At 51.8% G+C, this 19,512-nt stretch overlaps 11 protein-coding genes across 18 annotated transcripts; 5 read left to right on the top strand and 6 right to left on the bottom strand.

Moving 5' to 3' along the window:
• Positions 1 to 94: 94 nt before the first annotated feature.
• Positions 95 to 1,399, bottom strand: H310_04520 (hypothetical protein; the record flags this gene model as incomplete). The annotated part of the gene is made up of 1 exon (XM_008868902.1): positions 95 to 1,399. The coding sequence occupies one exon, from the start codon at positions 1,397 to 1,399 to the stop codon at positions 95 to 97; it is 1,305 nt and encodes a 434-aa protein (XP_008867124.1).
• A 169-nt stretch (positions 1,400 to 1,568) lies between these two features.
• Positions 1,569 to 2,251, bottom strand: H310_04521 (hypothetical protein). The gene has a single exon (XM_008868903.1). It carries the CDS (start codon positions 2,065 to 2,067, stop codon positions 1,798 to 1,800), a length of 270 nt encoding a protein of 89 aa, XP_008867125.1. The 5' UTR covers positions 2,068 to 2,251; the 3' UTR covers positions 1,569 to 1,797.
• A 737-nt stretch (positions 2,252 to 2,988) lies between these two features.
• H310_04522 (hypothetical protein) lies at positions 2,989 to 3,665 on the top strand. Its single transcript, XM_008868904.1, has one exon. It carries the CDS (start codon positions 3,134 to 3,136, stop codon positions 3,488 to 3,490), a length of 357 nt encoding a protein of 118 aa, XP_008867126.1. The 5' UTR covers positions 2,989 to 3,133; the 3' UTR covers positions 3,491 to 3,665.
• A 166-nt stretch (positions 3,666 to 3,831) lies between these two features.
• On the bottom strand, positions 3,832 to 5,870 carry H310_04523. 2 transcript variants are annotated; one of them, XM_008868905.1, is made up of 6 exons: positions 5,558 to 5,870; positions 5,224 to 5,511; positions 4,858 to 5,175; positions 4,610 to 4,805; positions 4,501 to 4,563; positions 3,832 to 4,456 (listed from the first exon to the last, which is right to left on the bottom strand). In XM_008868905.1, the coding sequence occupies exons 1-6, from the start codon at positions 5,819 to 5,821 to the stop codon at positions 4,194 to 4,196; spliced, it is 1,392 nt and encodes a 463-aa protein (XP_008867127.1). In that variant the 5' UTR covers positions 5,822 to 5,870; the 3' UTR covers positions 3,832 to 4,193. The 2 variants fall into 2 exon arrangements, with proteins under 2 accessions (XP_008867127.1, XP_008867128.1); XM_008868906.1 differs by having other exon boundaries at positions 4,501 to 4,805.
• Positions 5,871 to 7,955: 2,085 nt separating this feature from the next.
• Positions 7,956 to 9,530, top strand: H310_04524 (hypothetical protein). 3 transcript variants are annotated; one of them, XM_008868907.1, is made up of 6 exons: positions 7,956 to 8,184; positions 8,227 to 8,416; positions 8,465 to 8,492; positions 8,539 to 8,966; positions 9,013 to 9,259; positions 9,311 to 9,530. In XM_008868907.1, the coding sequence occupies exons 2-6, from the start codon at positions 8,381 to 8,383 to the stop codon at positions 9,358 to 9,360; spliced, it is 789 nt and encodes a 262-aa protein (XP_008867129.1). In that variant the 5' UTR covers positions 7,956 to 8,184; positions 8,227 to 8,380; the 3' UTR covers positions 9,361 to 9,530. The 3 variants fall into 3 exon arrangements, with proteins under 3 accessions (XP_008867129.1, XP_008867130.1, XP_008867131.1); XM_008868908.1 differs by having other exon boundaries at positions 9,013 to 9,530; XM_008868909.1 differs by lacking the exon at positions 8,465 to 8,492.
• An 851-nt stretch (positions 9,531 to 10,381) lies between these two features.
• On the top strand, positions 10,382 to 11,252 carry H310_04525 (hypothetical protein). Its single transcript, XM_008868910.1, has one exon. The coding sequence runs from the start codon at positions 10,426 to 10,428 to the stop codon at positions 11,140 to 11,142; it is 717 nt and encodes a 238-aa protein (XP_008867132.1). The 5' UTR covers positions 10,382 to 10,425; the 3' UTR covers positions 11,143 to 11,252.
• A 1,002-nt stretch (positions 11,253 to 12,254) lies between these two features.
• Positions 12,255 to 12,812, top strand: H310_04526 (hypothetical protein; the record flags this gene model as incomplete). The annotated part of the gene is made up of 2 exons (XM_008868911.1): positions 12,255 to 12,641; positions 12,741 to 12,812. The coding sequence occupies 2 exons, from the start codon at positions 12,255 to 12,257 to the stop codon at positions 12,810 to 12,812; spliced, it is 459 nt and encodes a 152-aa protein (XP_008867133.1).
• A 29-nt stretch (positions 12,813 to 12,841) lies between these two features.
• On the bottom strand, positions 12,842 to 14,188 carry H310_04527 (hypothetical protein). Its single transcript, XM_008868912.1, has 7 exons — positions 14,051 to 14,188; positions 13,813 to 14,002; positions 13,614 to 13,745; positions 13,477 to 13,548; positions 13,348 to 13,410; positions 13,166 to 13,297; positions 12,842 to 13,116 (listed from the first exon to the last, which is right to left on the bottom strand). The coding sequence occupies exons 1-7, from the start codon at positions 14,149 to 14,151 to the stop codon at positions 12,952 to 12,954; spliced, it is 855 nt and encodes a 284-aa protein (XP_008867134.1). The 5' UTR covers positions 14,152 to 14,188; the 3' UTR covers positions 12,842 to 12,951.
• Positions 14,189 to 14,283: 95 nt separating this feature from the next.
• Positions 14,284 to 15,635, bottom strand: H310_04528 (hypothetical protein). 4 transcript variants are annotated; one of them, XM_008868914.1, is made up of 7 exons: positions 15,506 to 15,635; positions 15,319 to 15,451; positions 15,076 to 15,207; positions 14,961 to 15,032; positions 14,847 to 14,909; positions 14,659 to 14,790; positions 14,284 to 14,607 (listed from the first exon to the last, which is right to left on the bottom strand). In XM_008868914.1, exons 1-7 carry the CDS (start codon positions 15,610 to 15,612, stop codon positions 14,443 to 14,445), a joined length of 804 nt encoding a protein of 267 aa, XP_008867136.1. In that variant the 5' UTR covers positions 15,613 to 15,635; the 3' UTR covers positions 14,284 to 14,442. The 4 variants fall into 4 exon arrangements, with proteins under 4 accessions (XP_008867136.1, XP_008867135.1, XP_008867137.1 ...); XM_008868913.1 differs by having other exon boundaries at positions 15,262 to 15,451; XM_008868915.1 differs by having other exon boundaries at positions 14,659 to 14,909; positions 15,262 to 15,451.
• A 202-nt stretch (positions 15,636 to 15,837) lies between these two features.
• Positions 15,838 to 17,957, top strand: H310_04529 (hypothetical protein). The gene is made up of 10 exons (XM_008868917.1): positions 15,838 to 15,940; positions 15,998 to 16,234; positions 16,285 to 16,434; positions 16,488 to 16,543; positions 16,596 to 16,706; positions 16,759 to 16,866; positions 16,912 to 17,158; positions 17,208 to 17,282; positions 17,364 to 17,565; positions 17,620 to 17,957. The coding sequence occupies exons 1-10, from the start codon at positions 15,851 to 15,853 to the stop codon at positions 17,766 to 17,768; spliced, it is 1,425 nt and encodes a 474-aa protein (XP_008867139.1). The 5' UTR covers positions 15,838 to 15,850; the 3' UTR covers positions 17,769 to 17,957.
• On the bottom strand, positions 17,584 to 19,493 carry H310_04530. 2 transcript variants are annotated; one of them, XM_008868918.1, is made up of 8 exons: positions 19,096 to 19,493; positions 18,916 to 19,038; positions 18,764 to 18,859; positions 18,511 to 18,702; positions 18,369 to 18,460; positions 18,202 to 18,312; positions 18,053 to 18,150; positions 17,584 to 18,001 (listed from the first exon to the last, which is right to left on the bottom strand). In XM_008868918.1, the coding sequence occupies exons 1-8, from the start codon at positions 19,486 to 19,488 to the stop codon at positions 17,874 to 17,876; spliced, it is 1,233 nt and encodes a 410-aa protein (XP_008867140.1). In that variant the 5' UTR covers positions 19,489 to 19,493; the 3' UTR covers positions 17,584 to 17,873. The 2 variants fall into 2 exon arrangements, with proteins under 2 accessions (XP_008867140.1, XP_008867141.1); XM_008868919.1 differs by lacking the exons at positions 17,584 to 18,001; positions 18,053 to 18,150 and having other exon boundaries at positions 18,165 to 18,312; positions 18,369 to 18,702.
• Between the last annotated feature and the right edge of the window lie 19 nt (positions 19,494 to 19,512).

A 19,512-nucleotide genomic window follows, 5' to 3' on the forward strand; every position in this document is an offset into this window, starting at 1 on the left:
CCCCATGCTGCCGCCGTTCGTCATAATTAGCACACCAACCTGAGGCAGAAAAGAGGAGGTAGGCATGTGTTCAAAGCGCTGGCTAACCTAGTGTCTATCGGATGCGGAGAGGGGACTTGGGCGGACTGCGAACGGGGCTCTGGGGCGGGCTGTTGGACTGTTTCTGCGCGACCAGGTAGTCCCCTTGGGGATTGATTGTCATCTTCTTGTTGGGGGCAGGACGGCCGACGGTTTTCCCTGGCATAAGCAGCGTCAGCGCGCCCTTCTTCATGCTCGTCATGATGCTGCCCTCCGATTTGTGCTTGAGCGGTGAGTTGTGCGCCGCCGCGACGTCGGCCTTGTCGTCCATTTCCTCGGTTGGCAAGTCGACCGCGCTCCGCATGAAGTCCTGGACCTCCTCCATGAAGTCCTGTTGCGGGCCGATGACACTGCCAGGGCGACACAGGCGCAGCCATCCGATGACTTCGCGCGCCGTGAACTGCTCGTGCTTCATCATGTAGCACCCGATGCACGTGCCGGTGCGCCCAAGGCCAGCCTTGCAATGCACCGCGACAGCCCCCGGCGTTCGCTCGGACGCTTCGATGAACTGCTTGAGGATGTGCATCGGCGCGTTGGTGCCATCGGGATAGTACAAATCCAAGTGGTCGATCCCGGCCGACACGAACCGGTTGCGGTCGTAGCACTTGTCATTGAGCCGCACGACGAGCGTGACATTCATCTTTTTGAAGTACGGGACGTAGTGCTCGGGAGTGAGGGTGATCTGGCCGTTCTTGTTGGAAAATTTGTTGTGCGGGCCCGCGAACGCGATAAACTTTGGCGAGACCCAGCTCAAGTCGCCGTTCTCGACCTTTTCGTAGAACTGGTACTCGTCCACGTTGAACGTTGCTGTGTTAATGTACTGGTTTGCCTTGGCTTTCTCGAGGCCATCGAGGCAATTCTTGATGCTGAGATCGTACGTGCATTCAAAGTCAGTCGCGTCGTGAAACGGAGGAAATCGGAGGTCCGAGAACGGCGCCCACGCCGCCGCCGCCGTCATGCCGTGGAATAGGATGCCCCAGCACCCGAGGAGGCACACAGCGTTGGCGCGGCGCTGGCCGTTGGTGCTCGAAAACAAACACACTTTGGTGGTGGCGCTGACGCGGGCGGCTTGGGCGAACGCATCTTGGACAATGTCGTGGAAGCGGAAGACGTGGCCAATGTTGAGCGGGCCGAAGTCGAGACAGTAGTTCCAGTAGATGAGCTGGTTGTCGATGGAAAAATACAGCATGTCTTCGGTCGACTTGGGCAGGGCACTCACCGAGGTGTAGTACAGCTTGTTCGGGACAAACTCGATGAGCACCGGCGCCGCGCCTCCTCGGGCAGGACTAGAGTCGGGGGATGCGCGGAAGTGGGCGCTCATGGGTGTCGAAATCGAATGTGGGTGGGGCGGCACAAACAGAAGGACGTTCGAAGTGGTTGACGGTTGAAGATGGACCCAGGACGAGAAGGAGTCCTCGATCTGGGCGGCGCCGCCGCTGGCCAGTGCCGTGCACGCACCGCCTCAAAATAGATCCACCCCCATCACCCCCGTCATGCCACCAGCATTTCACGTTACAACGATATATCATGCATTAAAAATAGGGCCAACGCGACTCCGACATTGGTTTGCACCTTGGTGCCGTGTTTCAGTTGCAATGGCGCGCCATCGGAGGGGCGGGAAATCTTGCCACAGGATCGAGCTGCTGAACGGCTGCCCGTTGGTGGTAGCTGCCGTCAGCAACTATCTCGTTTCGTCGAAGGAAGGCTTGTCAAAGGTGTTTATCGGATCACAGAAGCGACGTATTGCTCGAGAGCGTGCAACGTGTCAGCTTGCAATGCCGTGAGATCCAAATTGAGCTCCTCGTTTTGGCCATGCACGAGAATCCATCGAGGCTCGTAGTACGCCACGATCTGTAACATTCCCTCGAGCGCTTCGCTGGACAAGGCCGTGATGCGGTGCGTGAGTCTCTCAAGGAGGAGGTGCTTCATCGAGGGGGTGGAGGTACGGACGTGGTGGCTTCCTGGCAGCATTTGAAACTGAGTGGACATGGTGAATTCGACAATGACGAGTACTCCGACCGCAATGGCCTGCAAATTCCATCGACCTTTTCACAACGTTCTTCAGGTCAACTTCCCTCCACGGGCTGTTGCGATGGCTCTTGGTCAAACATGAGTGATGGTCAACGACCAACACGCGTACGGGACGCCGACCTCTGTTGGAAAAAGGTTTGTCCCACCGCAGTTGTGACATTGGCGGGTGCTTGACGATATGTACACCTGCCTTTAAGGACACCATGTCGCGATTGGATGTGGAGTGTTGGTTTATCCCAGCTGTTTTGGTAATTCCCATGGACGCCATTCAAGCCACAGAATTCACACATCCTTGAGCTCCCTCGCATCTAGGGTATCATTCTACGGGACTCAGCAAAGCGTACGTGTTGGGGAACAAGCGCCTCCCCAACCCTGCCAGCACCAAGATACAATATCAGCTGCAGAGCGACCTGGTAAAGCATCAAACGTTTCTCACCGGTTGTGGACAACGTTCGAGAAGAATACCAGCGTTGTATCCAGAACATCGGATTGAAAATCAAACAATTTCAGCCAATGAAGTGACGTCGCGGATACGGAGTCTGTCTCATGCACGATTGGTGGCCCACGGTTGTAGAACTCACGTTTGACGTCATCAGGAGTAAAACGTAACGCGTTTTTATGTTCGTTGCCCCGACTTCCACATTAAACGGCGCTGCTTAATTCACCGGATGAACGACAAAAAGGTTTAACGTAGTCCAGGCGCCCTTTACTCACACCAACACAGCGAGAAAATACAAAAACGCTTTTATGAAGAGTTTTAAATATAGCTTGTTGTTTGTAATGAAAATTAATGCTATTAAAAGTAGATTGAAAACATACTTATACTAGGAGTTTGTATACAACGGCTGATGCCTCAACCCTCCCGAACAAGAAGATTCCCGATGACGTGGGAACACCGATGCATCCGTGATGAGAACGTGCGTGTCAACGACTCGATCGCTGTCGGAAATGGAGCTGCAACCTCTTATCGCAATGGGTCGCCATTTGACATTCTGTCCTCTCGAACCCACTGATCCCCACCACCATGAGCTCCATGCAAGTTGAGTCGTATCTGTCGTGCATTCCGCAACCCGTTGTCTGCGACGCATACGAGGTGTCGCCCTCGGACGACGAGCTCGAATTCCTTGTCCATCAAGTCAGGCAGCTCCCTCAAGATGATCTTGAAGAAATGATGTGCATCGTGTCGGCCTACGAACCCCAGTGGCTGGATGTGCTGGGACACACCGCCGACGCCGCAGTTGACGTCAAGTCCCTCAGCCCACTCGCCATTGAAGTCATGCAGCACTACGTGTACACGGATTTGGCTTGTTGCTTTGTTGCCAGCATGGACTCTGACAACGAAACCGATGACGAGGCCATGGACGTGGATGAGACGTGCTGAATCCACCGCCGTCGACTTCCGTCGTGTGGCTTATCTCTATAGCTTATTTAACGATTTTTTATCCGTGCCGCCTTGCTCGCCGTGCGGCCTGTCAACATGAAGAGCTTGGTGGGACCGAAAGGTTCTTCAGCACCTAGACAAGGCGTGGGTGGAATCGACGTACACTTCGTGCACACAGACACGACACCAATATGGTGACCCGCAACAACGCATGGACGCGACGATCTCGGCAGGTGTTATGCGTATCGGTCCTGGCAAGGTTTGCGTCGTCAACCGGTACGATCCCTTGTGTGAAGTGCTGTTGCACACTCGATGCAGTGGCAGGATGAAGTGGAGTGGCGGGTTCTCGTGCGCTCTGCAGATTGGACCAACATTCGACCTGCACTCGGAGGACACGGGAATGGAGGGGATTTTGACCGCCCTTCTCCGCCTCCACTTCGTCTGGCCTTGCAAAGTGTTCATGCTCTCTGGACTAGGCTGGTTGCTTCGTGCCGTGTCTCCGGCCAACGACACGAACGCAGCATATCCAGCAGCGGTAGAACCTTCGAGCCGGGTGTTGACACGCAACCAGGGAGGTCACTTTCATTCGATCATGCCCAACACATGCGAGATGGGTCGATATTTCCGTTAACTTGGCACTTCCTGCAACGAGCGCCAAGTTCGCCATTGTGATGTGCCATTCGAGTCATACTGTGTCATCTTGTCATGCACTAGGTGCCTTTTCGTGATTTCGCTCAAACTCGTATGGCGGGGACGCGTCGCCCGGGGGAATGGACGGCTTGGACGTCATGTAGTCGGCCACCATGTTTTGAAATCGGTGAATCGTCTCTTCAAACCGAAACGTCATGCGCCCGCCTTGGTACGCCGTGGCTTTGACCCCAACCTGGACACGCTCGCAGATCGCAAAGTCCTCGTTGTTGGTCCGGTCATAGAACGCCCACATGTTGTCCAGCTTTTCCTTGTGACCTAAACCAGTCATTCGTTGGTGCTACAACAAGCACAGTGTATACCTGGCACGTCGTACACACTCGGGTGCACAAACAGCTCTGCGTGCTCGACCGTCGTCGTCGGGCCTACCATAAGCGTCCATGTTATGGGAACGCATCGCACAATCCGTACTGGTGGGCTCTAAAATGACGGTGAAAAGCCCATGCGGTAGCAAAAAGTAGAATGCATTGGGAAAGTAGTGGTGGAACCACGCCGTGACTTTGTTCGCTCCAGTTAGACCAGGCATCGGAGGGAGCAAGTTGAGATCGAGGGGGGTACCGCCGTTTGTCAACGGTGACGTGACAAACCCAATGTAGCTCCCAGTGCCCTGTGGCCAAAAATGACTGTGTTGGTCAACGAAATCCGAGCGACGAGCTCACCTGCGCACGGTGGTGGTCATCGACTCCGGACACATCACACAGCTGCGGATGGACGGCGGGGAGATGGTAGTACTCCATGAAGTTTTCTGCGAGCAGTTTCCAGTTGCACTTGACCGAGACGGTCGTGCTCTTGAACGACACGAGCTCGTCAAAGGGATATTCGTGGAGGGACTGCGTGACGTCTCCCAAGTACGTTCGCAGCGGGGGCGCGTCCCCGCTGACGTTTGCGTACACGAACGGACCAAATGTGTCGATGCGAACTGGGAGCAAGCCGTAGTCCTTCTTGTTGAAGTTTTTGACGCATTCCGTGGAGAAAGCCTTGGATGATGTGGTGAAGGTGTGTCACCACGGGAGAACAATCATCACCTCTTTCACCGCGTCCGAAGGTTTGTGCTCGTCGGGTGGAAGCAGGTTATCTGACACGCCGTCCCCTTTGAACATGGGAGTAGCGATAAGTCGCCCGTCCAATGCATACCCCCATCGGTGATACGGGCAACTGATCACTGGGAACCGTCCGTTCTTCGTCACCAATTGCGCCCCACGGTGGCGGCAGACGTTGTAGAATCCACGAATCACGTTGTCTTTTCCTCGCGTCACAAGAACGGGCTGCCCAGCTGCTGTGCCAACGATCGTGTCCCCTGGTTGCCGAAGTTTCTACACACAGCGTGAGCACTGAACGCGATGTGCAGAGGCCACACACCTCGGTGTACCCGACGACCTGCCAGCTCTTGGCAAACAAAAGCTCCTGTTCACGCTCGTAAAACTCTGTCGACGTGTAAGTTTCAGGGTTGATTGTCGTCGCTTCGAGTACAGGCTTGCGCAGGTCTGCGTAGTAGCTCTCATTTTCAAAGCGGCGACTGTTCACGTCGTTGCCTTTACTGGCGAGAGTAGAGCGAAGTGCCCCCAGTCGAGAGCTGGACGTTGCATGGCGCACACCATGGCGGCGTACAAACGAGAGGATCATGGACGGGTCGACTAAAGTCAAGTGTGCCTTGGTGTATCTTGAAGAACGAGGTCACCTGTGTGAATACAATATTGATTGATAGAGGTGATTACTCGCACGTGATTGGTTCATGTGGATCTTCAGCGTACTCGTCGTTTCGGGTTGAAGCCTTGCTCTGCTTATGTAAACATCCGGAAAACCGATTATCCGTACATTTCATTGTATTCATGTTGAAAAAGTGCAATACAAATATGTATATATTAATTTGCAGCTCGAAAGCGCGCGAAATCTTGTCATTTTCAAATTTGAAACGACGACGCCAGGAAATCCATGCACCGCCCATCCACGAATGAATTCTCCACAACCGTGCGGGTCGACATGGATGAGGAATCATCGACGAGGAAGGCAAAGACCCCACGCGTGGCAACAGCAAGTCGAGCGTTGCGGCGAACGTTCATTGCTGTTGTAGCGGAAGGGAAGTGCAGAGAAGTCGGAATCACTGGAATTGACGTATCCGCACCTCATGAGTTGCTGATTTCGACCATGGTGGACACTCATACTTTCATGGAGACGATAACTCTTCTTGATTCATATCAGGTACAAATGCCAATCAACCTACATTCCATGCTCCTAACCAGAGCAGCCCGACGAGATTCTTCTCGTTGAGACGAACAAGACAAGAAGCATGCACCAAGAAATACGAAAACACTTCAAGAACAGCATGTGCCGCATTGTTCCCATTGCACGAAAGTACTACGAGTAAGTTTTTGAGATGATTTATATGCGGCACTAACCTCCTAGCAGTCAATCGAAAGGGGCCGACGATTTGAAACGGATCGCCATGAATTGCCTTGACATGAGCCTTCTCAAGGTTGATATTGAATGTTTATTCAAACCTAATCGTGAACTTCTAGAACTACATCGTCATGGGATCAGTTGCATGCATGGTGAAATATATTGAGTTCATGCAAGGGGTCTACATTGCCCAAAAGACAATAAAGGTGGAATGACAATTCGTTGCCTCAACATATAAAACTATGTGTAGGTCGTTGTCAACACTGCGTCGCCAGTGTTACTGATGGATTACAATACGATTTCCTCTCTTGAGCTCATGCGCGGTGCGAAAAGTGGTTCAGCACGAGAGGTATACTTGTGATTCGTCACTCATGCATTGAATTGACTTCGAGAAAGTCCTTAGTGTCGGTATTGGATCACTCACAAACAACAGTTGGACGGCGCCTATTGCGAACCATGGTACACTACGACGAAATAACTAAATGATTCTGACTGTATTACAGATTTTACGCCCAATATCTGATCTCCATACCATGTAGTGTATTTTTCAATCGAAATTGTGAGGGCATGACGGAGGAATCTTTAGCAAAGAACGTCAACACGTTGTTGGGATTCTACTAGAAAACCCATCGACATTTTTTGATGTTCGAGATATTCTTCCCGATCTTCCAGACCTCGAAATACTCATGGCACTGCAAACCACCAATACGAAACACTGACTTCTTTCTAGGCTCAGCTTGTCATAATTCCAAAATTGGCCAGTGATCGTGTCTTCGAACAAGGTGTGCAGAGCATTATTGCGTTGAAAAGCACCTTGGACGCTTTGCCTCGTTTGAAGACTTGCTTGAAGTCACTTACGAATCAACTTGACACAAAATCAACCCTGCTGGAGACAATAGTTTCGAGGTACAGCTGTGTTATGAAGGTATTTCTCGAGTCAAGACATGTAGCCTTGACCACGAAGAATTCCGTCACATTCAAGAGTCCATTCGCAAAGTTATTGATCTTAAGTACTTTGGAGTGCTCATGTAGCGTGGCTCTCATAATGCTACAGCGCACATTGGAATAAATCCGCTCGCCACACCAGGAAAATTCAAGGTTCTTTTGCAGTCAAGAATGGCTTAGATGGCAAATTGGACCTTACTCGATCAACGTTTGTTGATATCATGGACGCAATTGATCATCAAATCACGGGATATCAAGAAAAATACGCATTCAACGTAAAATTGAACTACAGGTATGGTCCACATGCGTTAACGTTCATCTCATTAAAGTTTGGAAGTGCGAGTCGTGGATATCACTTGTCCATTGCAAATTTGGGCAAAGAGATCCCATCGTGCTTTGAAGAGTGCGTGAAATTCAACAAAAGTACGTCCACTTGAATACTTTAGATGACTTGTAAATTTTTCAGGTATTGCGTGTACGACGAAACAATTCAGGTCGCTCAATTCCCGAGCAAATGAGTGCATTCAAGAAGTTTATTCACTCTCTTACGGGGTCATTCAAAAATTGCTCGATGAAATACGACCACACGCGGCTTGCTTGTATTCGATGGTTGAGAGCATTGCAACATTAGATTTGCTGTTGAGGTCAGTTCATGTAGCATCCTACTTACAACTCACCAAACTTAGCTTCACAAATCTTGTGGCGCTATCACCAGCTGACCAACCATGTTTGATTCGAGCCATCAAGCATATCATCTAACTTTGTGTAGATACGTGTCCTGATGTTAATGAGTATGGAAGCATCACAATCAAACAAGGGCGCCATCCACTCATCGAAAACATGATGCAAGACCAACCGTTTGTTCCGAATGATACGGTGTGTGGTAGTGAATACACTTCGCATTGCACTCATTGCGGTCTGTAGCATTTGGATCTCGTGGTGAACTTCAATGGTGCTGCCTGTCCCAAATGTTTCAATATGCTCACTATTTTTTCTAGTTGTTACTGGGCCAAACTGCAGCGGGAAGTCAACGTATTTGAAAACTGTTGCTGTGATCACTATCCTTGCCCACATTGGCTGTTATGTTCCTGCACTGGAGGCAAGTATTTCCTTGCGCGATCGTGTATTTACAAGATTTGGAACGTCCGATGACATGCAAGAAAACTCGAGCACCTTCACGGTTGAAATGCAAGAGATGGCATTCATCCTGGACAACTGCACAAGTCGTTCGTTGGTGCTGGTGGACGAATTGGGCAGGGGAACATCGAATGAAGAAGGGTTTGCAATCGCGTGGAGTGTGTCAGAATCACTGATGAAGAATGGAGCCTTTTGTCTCTTTGCAACTCATTTTCATGGTTTGAGAGAGTTGACCAAGTTGTATCCGAGTTGCCGCAATTTCCACTTACAAGCATCGACAACGGGCAAGGTACTTATCCAACTTGCTTATTGTCTGTTACTCTGAAATCCTGTAGGAGATTCTGCATTTTCAATATAAGCTTAAAGGCGGGCCAACAGAACTCCGACATGGGTATGGTTTGCAAATGGCCATTGTGTGCGGACTGCCCAAGGCATTGTGCGAATTGGCCAAATACCTCCATCCCACGATTGTGCAACGAGAAGAAAATATCGTGGCGAACCAAGGTGACGACTCGAGTGATTTCCAGCATATGCTGTTGCAGGGTTTGATGGCGCTGCGTTACTCAAACTTGGAGGATAAAGGTGAGGCGATCCCTTAAACGCACCCCTTACATCCCATTGCACGTGCTTTAGATCTTCGTATGAACCTCCAGCATCTTCGCAATCAATTCACGATGGAGTAAGGGTGCATGAATGGATGTCTTGTGCCGTACAAACGTGCACCAAGAACACGCTGTCAGGTTTGGATGTTGTATTGAATGCCTTGCAAGACAATGCTGTCAAGGAACACCTTGCACAGTGAAATGGAATTAAGAGACTGCTCTTCCTCGCAACAGTGGGGTTTCTACGGTCACTGCAGTTTCTCGACACTCGGCTTTGTAACGCCGATTCTGCTTCGGCGGGCTTCGTCGGATATTCGTCCCGTCACTAGAATCTTCAGTGCACTTCCTTGCTCAAGCTCCTAATTAGACCATGTCTCCCACTGCATCTCTTTGACGAGATGCCGCTCGTCTTGGTTGTGGCACCGATTCTCGATCATCGTGTAATACATTTCTCAAGACCCTTCGATGGTGTCACATAACCCAGCCCATGACAAAACTCTTTTTTACGTACATTTTGGCTTGAGAATTTGTGGCCTTAGGTTTACGGAGGTTATTTTAAGGACAGTTCCAAGAAAAAAGAAACGGCCCCAGCCGACGGGCCTTTACCCCGTCTGGTCGCCAACATCGGCTTCTTTGTTCAAAATCGACGTCACGGGAGGCTCCATTTATGTCAAGGAAGTTGTGCCCCTTCCTGTACCCATACTCGTGAGCTCTCGATATCCCCAGACCGCGTCCAGCGGTCTTAGTTGTCCCTTCGAGAACAGAAACGCCAACACTTGGTCAAGTTCAACCTGACGTGTTAACACGTGGAAGATCTTCTCGCCCCCCCATACATTCATTCCGCCGCGATTCGCCAAATTTGATATGACACTTAGTATGGGCTCGCCAAACGTGAACCAGATTCATGTCGTGTCGTTGAATTATATAGTTACTCCGCTCATTATATTCTAGAGGTGAGGTATCTCAAGATTCCACCTGTCGTTCAGGCAATGTCACAACCATGGAAGATTCATCAAGAGAGGGTATTTGTTCACACGAGCTTCCGGATATTTCGACCTACCATCATTCTTCCCCTCGTGATATGGAAATCGCAAAAGCAGAAGCTTTTTCTCCTCACATCGAGCATTGTCGAGTGCGAGGATCAAGATGCTGCCTGCCGCGTCCCCCTCGAATTGCATTAGCGCCATGATGTTGCTTCACGCGGTCGATGCCGTGGACGACATTGACGTCGCTGAAACTTTGATGGCCCTCACAAAAGCCTCCATGCTCCACGATTACGACATGCATGTGTATGAGCTCACCGACACAAACGGTGGTCGCGTCGTCCCCACAGCTAGCGAGCCAACTGCGTCGTCGTCGCCCCTCCACCACCTCACCCGCCTTGCTCAACAAGAGTTCAAGTTTATGAACAGCCCGACCGGTGTCGACGACGCGTGGTCGCTGGCGTCCCTATCCAAGATGGAGCAAGGACTTAAACGAATGAAGGTGGAAGACCTGCGCCTGGACAGTCATATCCCCCACCGCCCTCACACCAGTTCCACAGAAGATGACGATGAAACGGACCAGCGAACTCGCTCCGACTCTGAAGACCGGCTGCGAAAACTCTCCGTATCGTCGTGGTCGTCGTGTGACAGCGACTACCATCACCCTGGCGCGACCACCAAGCGCATCGGAAGTTACTCCCCCGAAGACCGAGCAGAACGCATTCAGCGGTACCTGGAAAAGAGAAAACACCGGACATGGGGCCGAAAGATCAACTATGGCGTGCGGAAAAACTTTGCCGACTCGCGGTTACGAGTGAAGGGTCGGTTTGTCAAGAAGGAAGACGAAGAGCTCTTGTGCTTGTTCCTGGGCATGACATAATCTCGCTCGCCACCCGCCGTTAGCTCCACCATTTTCCATCGCTCCACTCCACGGGTACCCCTAACGACTTGTCATAGACCTCATAGACACAATTCCACATATTATTTCCATTTTCGCCGAGTTCATCGTCGCAGCATGCTACGCCGTCCAGCATTATCGCCCCCCGCGGTTGAAAGCCATTTCAAGACGATCGTATGCATGGGTGGATGCCCAATCTCAACTATGACATACGTCGGTGAGCGTGTTGTGGGTAAGGTCAGTTAGTTGGAGTTGAGCGCAGTTGCGGCAAACAAGTCGATCCAACTCAAGAGTCGCACTGTGATGGACACCACCTTGTTGGACGCTGGTGAAATTCAACTCATTTCTCATGCTCTAGTTCCTTGCCTCTGGACCTCCATCCGATGGACATGCCGCACTTTTCATCCAAATCACGCTCAGACGGAGACGAGATAATCGCCTGCAACCACTTGCGCGAAGGCACAACGTCTTGTACATTGCCTCAGAAGAGATTGCACATGAAATGAACACGAAGATGTCGACTTCGTCGTCATTATGGAAGTGACCCAAGCGTCCCGTCCACTTGCCTTCGGCGTCGCCACCGCCGCGGCCGGTGAGGATCGGCTCCATTCTCGACATCAGTTTCGAATCGCGAGTCATATTAGAGGACAAAGGTGGTCATATTATTTTATGGTGTATGTTCGTTCTATTTCCACTATATATAGTTGCATACTAGGTGTTTGTAAGCCGTGGCAATAAGAATTCACCACATTTAGTCCAGACGCATATGTTGAGCGAAAACCCTGTCATCCGGACATCGATGCCGGACTTCAACCCCAACTCGTCGAGGTTCGAGTAACGACAACGCCCATCGGGGATAGAAGATAGATTGAACGAAGAAACCCGCACATTGTTGCGTATCTACTTGACGTGGTGCGAGGAATAAAACTGTGCACCAAAGGATCACGCGTGGAGAATCGAGTCGACGTGACGTTTGATGGTTTCATTGTATCCGGATGATCGCCACCATCGTAACGGCCGTCGAAAGATCGGTTCGAATTTTAGTTGGATATCGCAGGAGTCAAGATCTCCACATTTTCCAATCCGACATCGCGATGGCGAAGAAACTGTTGACTGCAGAGGAAGCTGAAGCAAAACGACTCAAGCGCAACGAGCAGTGCAAACAATACCACATTAAGAATCGCGAGCGCCGGCTCGCGTACAAGCGAGAGAACCACGCCAAGAACAAGGCCCACCGACTGCAAAAGATGAAGGAATGGCGCGAAAAAAACAAAGAGCGACGAAATGTGTACTTCAAAGCGTGGTGGCGGAAGAATCGAGGTAGCAAAGACGACGACGACAGCCTCCTCGAGCCTATGTTTGACGTCTTTAGTGACGACAGCTCCAACACCAGCTGCAGAAGCACAAACTCACTCCTTCTCCTCAGTGAAGTCGCGCTGATATGCATGGGCCATGCATATGCAAATGTGAAAGTCGAGCCTGTACCAGTTGTTCCAGATTCATGCTGTGCTAGTCCACCGCGAACGTAAGACAAACGAACATTCACCTATACTTTGGTGGTCCTTTGCCTGAGTTGTCAGGTATCAAACCGTGCGATGTACTACATGAGCTTCAACCTTGTCAACATGGTTATTCAAACCAACGAAGCATAGCAAACGTTCAAAACGTTGCACGAGACAAAGCAGAATAGAGACTCGTTCGGTTCTATCTTTCAACTCCAACGATAGCGTAAACAGGCCCGAATGTTGAGGTGGTATTTACATTACACTTGGGCTTCCATCACGAGAAGTTTCAATGTTGCTTGGGGGACATGAGCGGCTTGAGCACCTTGGACGAGGACACGAGCGCCACGGCGCCCGAGATCGATAGGTTGTGCACCCAGTGCAGGACAAAACACATGCCGTACTGAGCCGGACGGTACCATTCGCCCAAGCTGCGGAGCACGCTTGGTGGCGACTACGCATTCCGTTATATTACGCCAGTACTGGTGGACAGGATGTCGTACCATGAGAGTGGCGATGTTGACCTCGGTGACCAAGCAAGCCAGTTGCAACACAATCGCATGGTACAGCGCAATGACTGTGAATCCAAAGAGGATCCAGCTCGGGCTGCCAATGTACTCATATCGCCCAGACAGCTACCACAAACAGCGTGAGAAAAGCAGACGAGCAGTTGGCTGTAGCGTACACAAAGTAGTACGGGAATGATCAGCATCAGGTAGTGCTCGATGTAAAAGTTGTAGATGTCGCCCTGGTCGTGTACCGAATGAGCTGAATCATTCAGCAAGGACGATGGACCAAGAGCACAACGACGTACGATGTAGATGTAGTCGCTCGTGTCGGGGAAAATCAAGGCACAATCTGACGACCATGTCATGGCCACGTATACCTAGGAGCCCCACCAACAACTTGAATATGATGTGTGACCATTGTCGGTGGATCCATCGGTGCCACCTGGAAGATAAAGTTGGCAGCTCGACCTCGCGCGATGCAGAGGATCGCCAAGGAAAAAGTCATGACATGGCACGGCTGGAACATGTAAAGCAGACGCCATCCGTTTGTGGAATGCGCTTTGTAGTAGCAAACCTACATCAGTCACATGGGCGAGTTCACTCCGAATCAACTCATGCACATCGACAACAAACACACGTACCCCCAAGAACGACGACATTGTGACCACCCCCAAGACCCAATCGAACGCCGTCGGCGCGCGAATTGGCCGCTGGTTCTTCCACTTGGGATGCTTGAGCGCTTGCTTGACCGCATAGTAGCACATGGGGGCAAACACAGTCACGTACACAATGGTTTCCAGCGCATGTTGGCGTGGCGACAAGTACCAGACGCTTCAGAGGTTGTGTGAGGCCATACAGTCGAAGGAGATGTCCTGGTACCTTCGAAGAGCTTTTGGCACGTGCGGGAACTTGGGCTCGTCTCCCGGGCCAATGCTCAGGAAGAAATCCTCAAGGAAGTCCACGGCATGATGCACCACCATTGCGGCCGTGACGTCGGCAGGTTTTCAAAGTGATGCCTCAAAACGCAACTCCCGCCGAAGTCCCACCCGACTTCTCACGGGGAAATATCCTCGTTGATCCAGCTAGTGGACAATGATCAGTATCCGTCTGTAGAAAGAATTAATTCACTTTCATAGGGAAATATCCCACTGTCGGCTTCCCATGGATCATCAGTGAGGATCACAATACACCAAAATAGCATATGGACATTGCTGCCTTCGACTAGGAACAATCCTAATCAAGAAGTTCCACAATTCCAAAGTGATACACACTTATGGATGGACGCGCGAGTCGGCTGCTTTGGGTTGCGTCGCGGCGGAAAGGAGGCTGCACCCAGCCACAATGATCCCGTTGTACACTAAGTGTAAAACAAAGCAGATCGCGTATTGCACCGCGCGATAGTACACGCCCAAGTGTGCCAGAATCTGAGGTGGTGACTACGAGCCCCAGTCATGACCCAAAGAAGAACCATGAAATCGTCGACTTACCGCCATCGTGGCTACGTTCACGTTGGTGGCCAACGCTGCGATTTGAAGGCACACGCAATGATACAGCCCGGTCGTGGCATAGCCCAGCACGATGAAGTGCCAGTTCCCAAGATAGGTGAACCGTCCGCATCGCTGCAGCATGCACATGAGATATGCCGATAACTTGATAAACACCAGATTGATCTTACACTGAGAGCAATAGGGAGCACCAGAATGAGGGCATGCTCGTACCAATAGTTAAACATGTCGCCCTAATGCCCGAGTGGGTGTTTGGAGGATGGAGCAGAGGAGGAGCACTGCACCTTATGCGTGTAGTCGCTCAAATCCGGAAATGCCATCGCCACCACTGAGGACCATGTGAGGGTTACCATGACCTACGTCTACAGGTAAAATCGTAAATGGATTGCAGATGTGTACCTGGAAGATGTAGTTGGCCCACCGGCCTGGCAGAACGCTCAAAATGGCGATCGTGGCTGTCAAGACGTGGCATGGCTGGAGCATATACGCCACACGCCAACTTCCGGGTGCGATGTGCTTGTAGTAGTAGGCCTGCCCATCCAACAACGCGGTGAGACACGGAAAATTCATTGCTTTCCGACTCACCGCAGCATACGATGTACCTGCAAGCACAAAACACATTGCATCAACAGTCGTGGGTACCCGCACAGGTCGCAGAGCTTTCCACGCGTCGCTGTTGATCGCGCGGCAGTGGCAATAATACGCAATGGATCCATATAGCAAACTGAATGCAAGGGTCTCTAAGGCGTGTTGCTTTGGCGTTAAGAACCACTCCCTACACATAGCAGGTAAGCCATCAGCGGCAATGCGTGGCTTCGTTCTGACGTACGTGCGAAACTCCACAGGGATGTGTGGATTCAAAGCTATCAAGCCACCGTTCGGGCCAAGACGCGTGTATGCGCCCTCGATGATCTCCACCACATACGACAATGGCATGGCGGTGCGTGCGTGCGTCGTCTATGAATTGTTGCAAGTTGGCAAACTCCAGCAACCAACGAATTTTCATATTTTAAATAGCTATTTAGAATAAACAAGCTTGTTGCATCCGGATATATTGAGAGGTGTATTATTTTATACTGTATATTATAAAACAAACGTTTCTCATGACTTGATTGGCCAGTCATGAAACGGTTTGTGTAACGTCGGCCTCAGACGGGCAACACTTGCCCCTGTGATGGGAGATGCCGCGATGTGGACATCCACGCGCAAGCGGCAACTCACCAAGCAAGAGCTAGCGACTCTCAAAAGAATACATGACCAAACAGTAGGTCTCTTGCCACTTGCCTTTGGTAAAATGGATTGACCTTGCGTCTCATGGTAGGTTGAGCGCGACACGCAACGAGAACGTAGCAGGGCGCGTCTCAAGGCTATTGTACAAGAAGCGCAGCCGAACGAACCAACGATCTACGCTGGTTTGTACAGCGACTCGACAAAGTGGACGAAGGAAGAAACACTTGCACTGGCTCTCAAGCCATTGGCGCCACTGGGGCCAGCCGACATCTCGGGACAATACCACTTGCGATCCATCAAACACCCGTTTCCGATTCCAGGCAGTCAGGTATGCCCAATGGCCACGAACTGGACTGCCATTCATCCCGGGCTGGCCAGGTCATTCGTGAGAAAGAGCGCATGACGACAGCGCTGGCAAAGAAATTATCGATCGGAATCAACATAGCATCTGCAAGCGAACCGAGTTTGCACTCCACTTCTCACTGCTCGGCCAAGAGCGACCACCAAGACTGCTTGCACACGCTAGAGGTAGTTCTCCGTCCACTACCTCCGCGACGTTTGTGTTCAGCCGTGTCGTCTAGTCTGGGAAATTGCACTTTACGGCCCAGTCAATGTTGGACATCCTCCAGGAACAGCAGTACGACATCTCAATCTGCAAGTTGCCCTTCCATGACGTGTGCGTGGATCAGACGGCTTCTTCAAAAGCAAAACGTCGAAAGGCTACATCGCTTAGCTTCAGTGGAAGGGACTACGAACGACTTGGCCACGTTTTGGCGGTTGTTGGCGGCGGGGCGCACTCGGTAAAGATCTGTGCCAGCCATTCATACGACAACGGCCTGACCATCGATACAGAGAAACAGTGCTCATGTTGACAGAGCACGTCTTTCTCGACATCAACGTAGCCGTCGTGCAAAACACAACTGACGGCACCATCACGCTGAATCCAACCAAAAGCCACAGGTTCATCCAACCGAAAAAGGAATGACGACTGATCGTGCCCTTTAGCTTGGCGTTGACTCCGCTCATGGCTGCTGCGCGCCTGCTGAACGTCGACGTCGTCGGAGCGCTTTTGGACCGTGGGGCCGACCCGAATGTCCCGAACGGAAACGGCGACACACCGTTGCATTACGTCTGGCGGGACGTTCCCCCTAATAAGCCGCGCAATATCTCGATAAAGTGGACTTTGCGTGCTCAAAAAGCAGTGGCCATTCTCGACAACCTGCTTGGCCACGGCGCATTAGCCAACACAACTGTACGAACCTTACATTAGAACCTCAGGCATCTCAACTCTCACGGTTTAGAACTCGTTTGCGGAAACCCCGCTACACTATTGCGCTAAGCTCGGCATCCAAGCCGCCGTGATGAAGTTACTCCACGTACGTTGTTTGGTTGGTTATCTCGGCTAGAATTGCATGGCTACTGCAGGTGAATGGATGGTTGATGGATTCCCATGCTAGAAAGGAGCAGACCCCCGCATGCCGGACAGGACGGGTCACACGGCGCTGGACTATGCAAAACTCCATGGCAACATGGACATTCTCAGCGTCATGGCGAACTTTCACTCGATCGAAACAGAAAAGCAACGGTGCGACGACATTCAACGGGCCAAGGACATCCCACACCACCCTGGCCAGACGAGCCTGCCTTGGTCTACTCCCCGTACGTTCTTCTCGTTACAAATTCTTTGGGACTCTCCGTGCTTTCTATGGCTAGCGGATCGAATGCTCCAACAACTCAAGCTTGCTTCCCACAGAGCTGCCTACTTGAAAGGCCACTGCGTCACGAAGGACGGCACGGTCGTTCTCGCGCCAAACGACGATGTCATTCCTCCAAGCGCAGCCATGCACAATTCTCGACGATGAGGGCGAACTTGCGACAGTGACAACACAAAGTGCGTAAGTTTTCAATTTGATGCTATGGACAAAAATGACGGGGAGGGTGCTCGTGGGGGTGGCTCTCGACGCGAGCTACGTGGACGACGACGACGTTGGGAGTGGGGGCAGCTTGCACCCCGAGTACAACTTGGACACGACCTGCTGCATCCACGCGCGGAGTTTGGTTTGTTTTGCTGTAATGGGGTCACTGTCGGCGTCGCCTACGCGTGCTTGGTCACTTCAAGGTCCGCCACCGAACGAGTCGGACGTACACCCGAGCAGAGCAGGCAAAATCGCGTGGTGGCCGACTTGGGTGTACGAGATGTACTCTTTCACGAGCGTATCGGAGCCTTCCTGCGTCACTTCCAGCCTGCCACGTCATCCCATTCGATAAACTGTCGCCACGACGACATGACAGTACCAACACACGACATCCCACTTGATCACGTCGTCAAAGCACGCGTGGTCGGTCGCGCCGCTGTTGTCGTCCATCGTGCGGTACATGATCAGGTGGCGGTCGGGCAGGTCGTGCCTAGTCGCATCGAGCACCACATGAGAGACGGCGACTGTCCAGAGTTTGGCGTATACCGATGCTGAACCACATTCAAACCAAATGGAGCAACGTCGTCGTTCATGTAGACCCGCGTGTAGAATGTCGAGGGATCGATCGTGTCGAGGCGCTACATCCCATCACACGTCCAGTGATACGAAAGAGGGAGCAAACGAGTACTTGGGCTATTCGGGGAGCTGCTGCCGCGTTGTTGGTCGTGTCGCCCGTGAGCTGGAGCCATATGCGGTTCGCAGCCACGCCTGGCGCGGTCGCGTGAAAGCGGCGACATCGGACGATTTCAGCATGGGCAATGTCGGTCTGCGCTGCGTTGAACGTTACATTGCATTTGTCCTCGCCTTCGAGAAGCCCGAGCTAGATCACGACCAAGCACGCCGTGACGTCAGGGGAACCTGTTGCGCCAGGCGGACGGTACCCATTTCACGCGAATATGGTCGAGCTGAGCGCGTTGATTGACAAGGAGTTGATGAATCTTGTCCCGCTTCTGCTCGTCGTTCGCGAGCGACAAGTTCTGCGTGGCAGCGACAGGGTGGACGATTAGGCGCGTGAGCAAGAGTTAGTCGATACCATGTGGTGCAGAGCATGCCGCACGGTCCGTTGGTATGACATGGCCATGAGGATTTGCTGGCGGATGGAATCTCGCAATGTTGAGTTGAACTGCATGATCGCGGCATTTTGGTCGCGCATGGACTGCGAGTGGACACATGCGTCCGTCACATTGCGCGCGGTGATGCAAACATCTCATACCTGAACGGTAAGCGCCCACTTTTCGATGGCTTGCTTTTCCTCTGGCGTTTGTTGCAGCCGACGCTCCCTTCGACGGATCAACTGTGCGCGTCGAGCTTCAAGGTGCGTGCATAAGTCTTGCAAATGGGCAGCCTCGTCCTTCATCCGTCGTCGGTACATCATCTTTCGTTGGCGCTCACGCTCAAGGAACGTTGCGGCAGCAGGCAGTGGGGACAAGGGTGTGTGGTGTGTCGCTGCCGACGATGGACCGATGCCACTGTCCAGGAGGGCCGAGATAAAGTGCTCTTCGTGCGACGAGAAGTCTTGGTGCGATGCTAGCGCATTGTCGCTGCCGCCGTCGTTCATCATCTCGGCCCACAGCCCAGCCAAGTCATCGCCGAGCGACTTCTCCATGTTGGCGCTGGATGCAAATGACAG

The sequence above is a fragment of the Aphanomyces invadans genome, assembly GCF_000520115.1.
Source record: "Aphanomyces invadans strain NJM9701 unplaced genomic scaffold supercont1.7, whole genome shotgun sequence".
NCBI lineage: Eukaryota > Oomycota > Saprolegniomycetes > Saprolegniales > Verrucalvaceae > Aphanomyces > Aphanomyces invadans.

Coding starts and splice junctions, on each gene's coding strand:
- H310_04521 (XM_008868903.1), bottom strand. CDS start 2,067: ATGTCCACTCAGTTTCAAATGCTGCCAGGAAGCCACCACGTCCGTACC.
- H310_04522 (XM_008868904.1), top strand. CDS start 3,134: ATGAGCTCCATGCAAGTTGAGTCGTATCTGTCGTGCATTCCGCAACCC.
- H310_04523 (XM_008868905.1), bottom strand. CDS start 5,821: ATGATCCTCTCGTTTGTACGCCGCCATGGTGTGCGCCATGCAACGTCC. Junction 5,512..5,557: donor AGGTCGTCGGGTACACCGAG/GTGTGTGGCCTC, acceptor CGCTGTGTGTAG/AAACTTCGGCAACCAGGGGA. Junction 5,176..5,223: donor CTTCGGACGCGGTGAAAGAG/GTGATGATTGTT, acceptor ACATCATCCAAG/GCTTTCTCCACGGAATGCGT.
- H310_04524 (XM_008868907.1), top strand. CDS start 8,381: ATGATGCAAGACCAACCGTTTGTTCCGAATGATACG. Junction 8,493..8,538: donor TCTCGTGGTGAACTTCAATG/GTGCTGCCTGTC, acceptor TATTTTTTCTAG/TTGTTACTGGGCCAAACTGC. Junction 8,967..9,012: donor AAGCATCGACAACGGGCAAG/GTACTTATCCAA, acceptor GAAATCCTGTAG/GAGATTCTGCATTTTCAATA.
- H310_04525 (XM_008868910.1), top strand. CDS start 10,426: ATGCTGCCTGCCGCGTCCCCCTCGAATTGCATTAGCGCCATGATGTTG.
- H310_04527 (XM_008868912.1), bottom strand. CDS start 14,151: ATGGTGGTGCATCATGCCGTGGACTTCCTTGAGGATTTCTTCCTGAGC. Junction 13,549..13,613: donor CTGCCAACTTTATCTTCCAG/GTGGCACCGATG, acceptor TGGGGCTCCTAG/GTATACGTGGCCATGACATG. Junction 13,117..13,165: donor TCAACATCGCCACTCTCATG/GTACGACATCCT, acceptor CGGAATGCGTAG/TCGCCACCAAGCGTGCTCCG.
- H310_04528 (XM_008868913.1), bottom strand. CDS start 15,612: ATGCCATTGTCGTATGTGGTGGAGATCATCGAGGGCGCATACACGCGT. Junction 14,791..14,846: donor TGCTCCCTATTGCTCTCAGT/GTAAGATCAATC, acceptor TGCATGCTGCAG/CGATGCGGACGGTTCACCTA. Junction 14,608..14,658: donor TGAACGTAGCCACGATGGCG/GTAAGTCGACGA, acceptor TGGGGCTCGTAG/TCACCACCTCAGATTCTGGC.
- H310_04529 (XM_008868917.1), top strand. CDS start 15,851: ATGGGAGATGCCGCGATGTGGACATCCACGCGCAAGCGGCAACTCACC. Junction 16,544..16,595: donor GACATCCTCCAGGAACAGCA/GTACGACATCTC, acceptor TGCGTGGATCAG/ACGGCTTCTTCAAAAGCAAA. Junction 16,707..16,758: donor TTGGCGGCGGGGCGCACTCG/GTAAAGATCTGT, acceptor CCATCGATACAG/AGAAACAGTGCTCATGTTGA.
- H310_04530 (XM_008868918.1), bottom strand. CDS start 19,488: ATGGAGAAGTCGCTCGGCGATGACTTGGCTGGGCTGTGGGCCGAGATG. Junction 19,039..19,095: donor AGTGGGCGCTTACCGTTCAG/GTATGAGATGTT, acceptor GTCCACTCGCAG/TCCATGCGCGACCAAAATGC. Junction 18,313..18,368: donor TTGAATGTGGTTCAGCATCG/GTATACGCCAAA, acceptor CGATGCGACTAG/GCACGACCTGCCCGACCGCC.